The 2,036-nt window shown below is 29.7% G+C and overlaps 1 protein-coding gene across 1 annotated transcript in view; it reads right to left on the bottom strand.

Moving 5' to 3' along the window:
• Positions 1-1,181, bottom strand: part of LOC106678785 (carboxylic ester hydrolase) — a 22,508-nt gene extending 21,327 nt beyond the window's left edge. Inside the window, exon 1 of the mRNA XM_014417535.2 lies at positions 794-1,181. Coding sequence (XP_014273021.1) covers positions 794-994 — 201 coding nt within the window. The 5' untranslated portion in view covers positions 995-1,181. The remainder of the gene's footprint in view (positions 1-793) is intronic.
• Positions 1,182-2,036: the final 855 nt, after the last annotated feature.

The following is a 2,036-nucleotide window of genomic DNA, read 5'->3' as shown; positions in this document are numbered from 1 at the left end:
TAAAATTTTTTTTTATTTTACTATACTTACTGTGGTTGTTATCTTGTTTTGTTTTTAGCCCTGAAGAAGGCTAGAAACTCTAGCCGAAACATCGGCACATTAAAATAAGTTAATCATACTTATTTGTGTTTTTCATTGACCGCACCCCCAACCATCTTCTCCTTATTTATAATGTAGTTAAAAAACTATTAATAATTGTTCCAAAATAATAATCAACTTATTAGGTAAGTTTATGGTTTTATAAAATATTTTAAATAAATTTGGATTTTGGTCTCTTTGCATCTTAAAATCTGATATTACCCTTTCCCCGAGCACTCATGGGAGGGACAGAGGGGGCAGCTGCTGCCCTTAGTAATGAACAAAAAATTATTAATTTAATAAAAATTAATTAATCTTCACAAGTCAATAATTGTAATAACTAATAAAATATTGCTATAATAATTATATATAAATTTCCTAAAATTTTGGTTTCATTTGCCTTTTTCATGGTGAAATGTCACCTGAACGACCATGGTTCCCCCCTATCCCCCCCAGTTTTGATTCTGGGTATGCCCTTGTTAGCACTTATAAGTAAGCACTGAAAATTAAAAATAGCTAGTTCCTCAGAAGATAATATAAAAAAACATAAAAAAGTTAAGCCTTAATCCAACCATAATTTATGACGATCCCTAACTCTGTGATTGCTCAGATAGTTTTCCTCCACAGTAAAAAAAAATCTAATCTTTAATTTATTTCATCGAAATAAATTTTTATTTTAGAATAAAATATAAACAACATAAAAAAAAAATCTCACCCTAAATCTTTTTTTGCCTTGCGGTGGCCTGGCATAAGGGATTCCTTCAAAGCTGGAGTATGGTTTATTACCAATGTAAGATCTCTTGTAAAGGCCTCTTACAACCCCTTGTCGAATGCTCACTTCAGGCTGGTTGGATGTCCACACCAGTGGTAATATGAACAATAAAAGAGGAAAACAGAAACCTATGTAGTGGGACATTTTTGGCAAGAGTTTACGGAGGAACTGAAGTAATTTTGACAGCAGGCACTCAACAAATTTTGATAAAAGACAAATAGCTTATCAGTTTCGAGATATCTCGGTATTTCACTACAAAAGGAAATATTATCAAACGATAAAATTATATCTAACTCGTCCTTCGATACTTATATAAATATAAACATTGATCAGAGATATGTAAGTCCTGAACGAACCAGTCCAAAGGAACTATTCAGTTGAAGACAGAGCAGTTGCGGCACCAGCGCTTCCATCCGTTTTTATAAATTTCCCTTTTATTGGACGTGATTTTCCCTCCGAGTCTAAATATCCCTAAATTTTTCCCTTTCCCTAAATTTTTCCCTTGTTTTATCATTACGTAAATTTATTAATTAATATGGAAATAGATTTATTTTTAATTATACAAGATAATTTTGTTTTATATAAAAATGTGTATATATTTGTGCGATTTATTTTACGTGAACGGGCGACAATTATAAACATCGCTATAATATTGAGCCTGGTTTGTTTATGTTGTAGAACCCTACAAATACTATTATCAGTACATTGTATACATCTGGCCAACCCACACTTTTCTTTTTTAGGCAGAAATATTTTTTATTATATAATCTTTACACTTGGAGACTGGTAATTATTGTATAAATAAATAAATTTTATCCAATTATAGTTTAAAAATAATTTATATTTGTTTTTAAGTCCGACATTTCGGCCAATTCGGCCATTCTCAAGGACAATCTATCACAAACAGCTTTTATTATACATGAATATTATTATGAATTTAATAATAAAATAAATAGGATATTTAACCATAATAAAGTTGAAATAAATAAATGAAATGCCTGACCTGAGTGTAGGGAATGTTACAAATATTGTTGTTATGAATTATAATAGTGTAAATTAACTGTGATTAAAAGTTTTAATTTTTAATTTAATATGAAGAATTGACAAAATAGGTAACTATACAAAAGCTATGGACTGCTTATTAATAAAATTATATGATTCCCTAATGTTTTAATATCTCATAGGG

Source organism: Halyomorpha halys, unplaced genomic scaffold, assembly GCF_000696795.3.
Source record: "Halyomorpha halys isolate HHAL.00 unplaced genomic scaffold, Hhal_1.1 Scaffold159.1, whole genome shotgun sequence".
Taxonomy (NCBI): domain Eukaryota; kingdom Metazoa; phylum Arthropoda; class Insecta; order Hemiptera; family Pentatomidae; genus Halyomorpha; species Halyomorpha halys.
The sequence above is the reverse complement of the archived record's forward strand: the minus strand, read 5'-3'. Positions and strand labels throughout refer to the sequence as shown.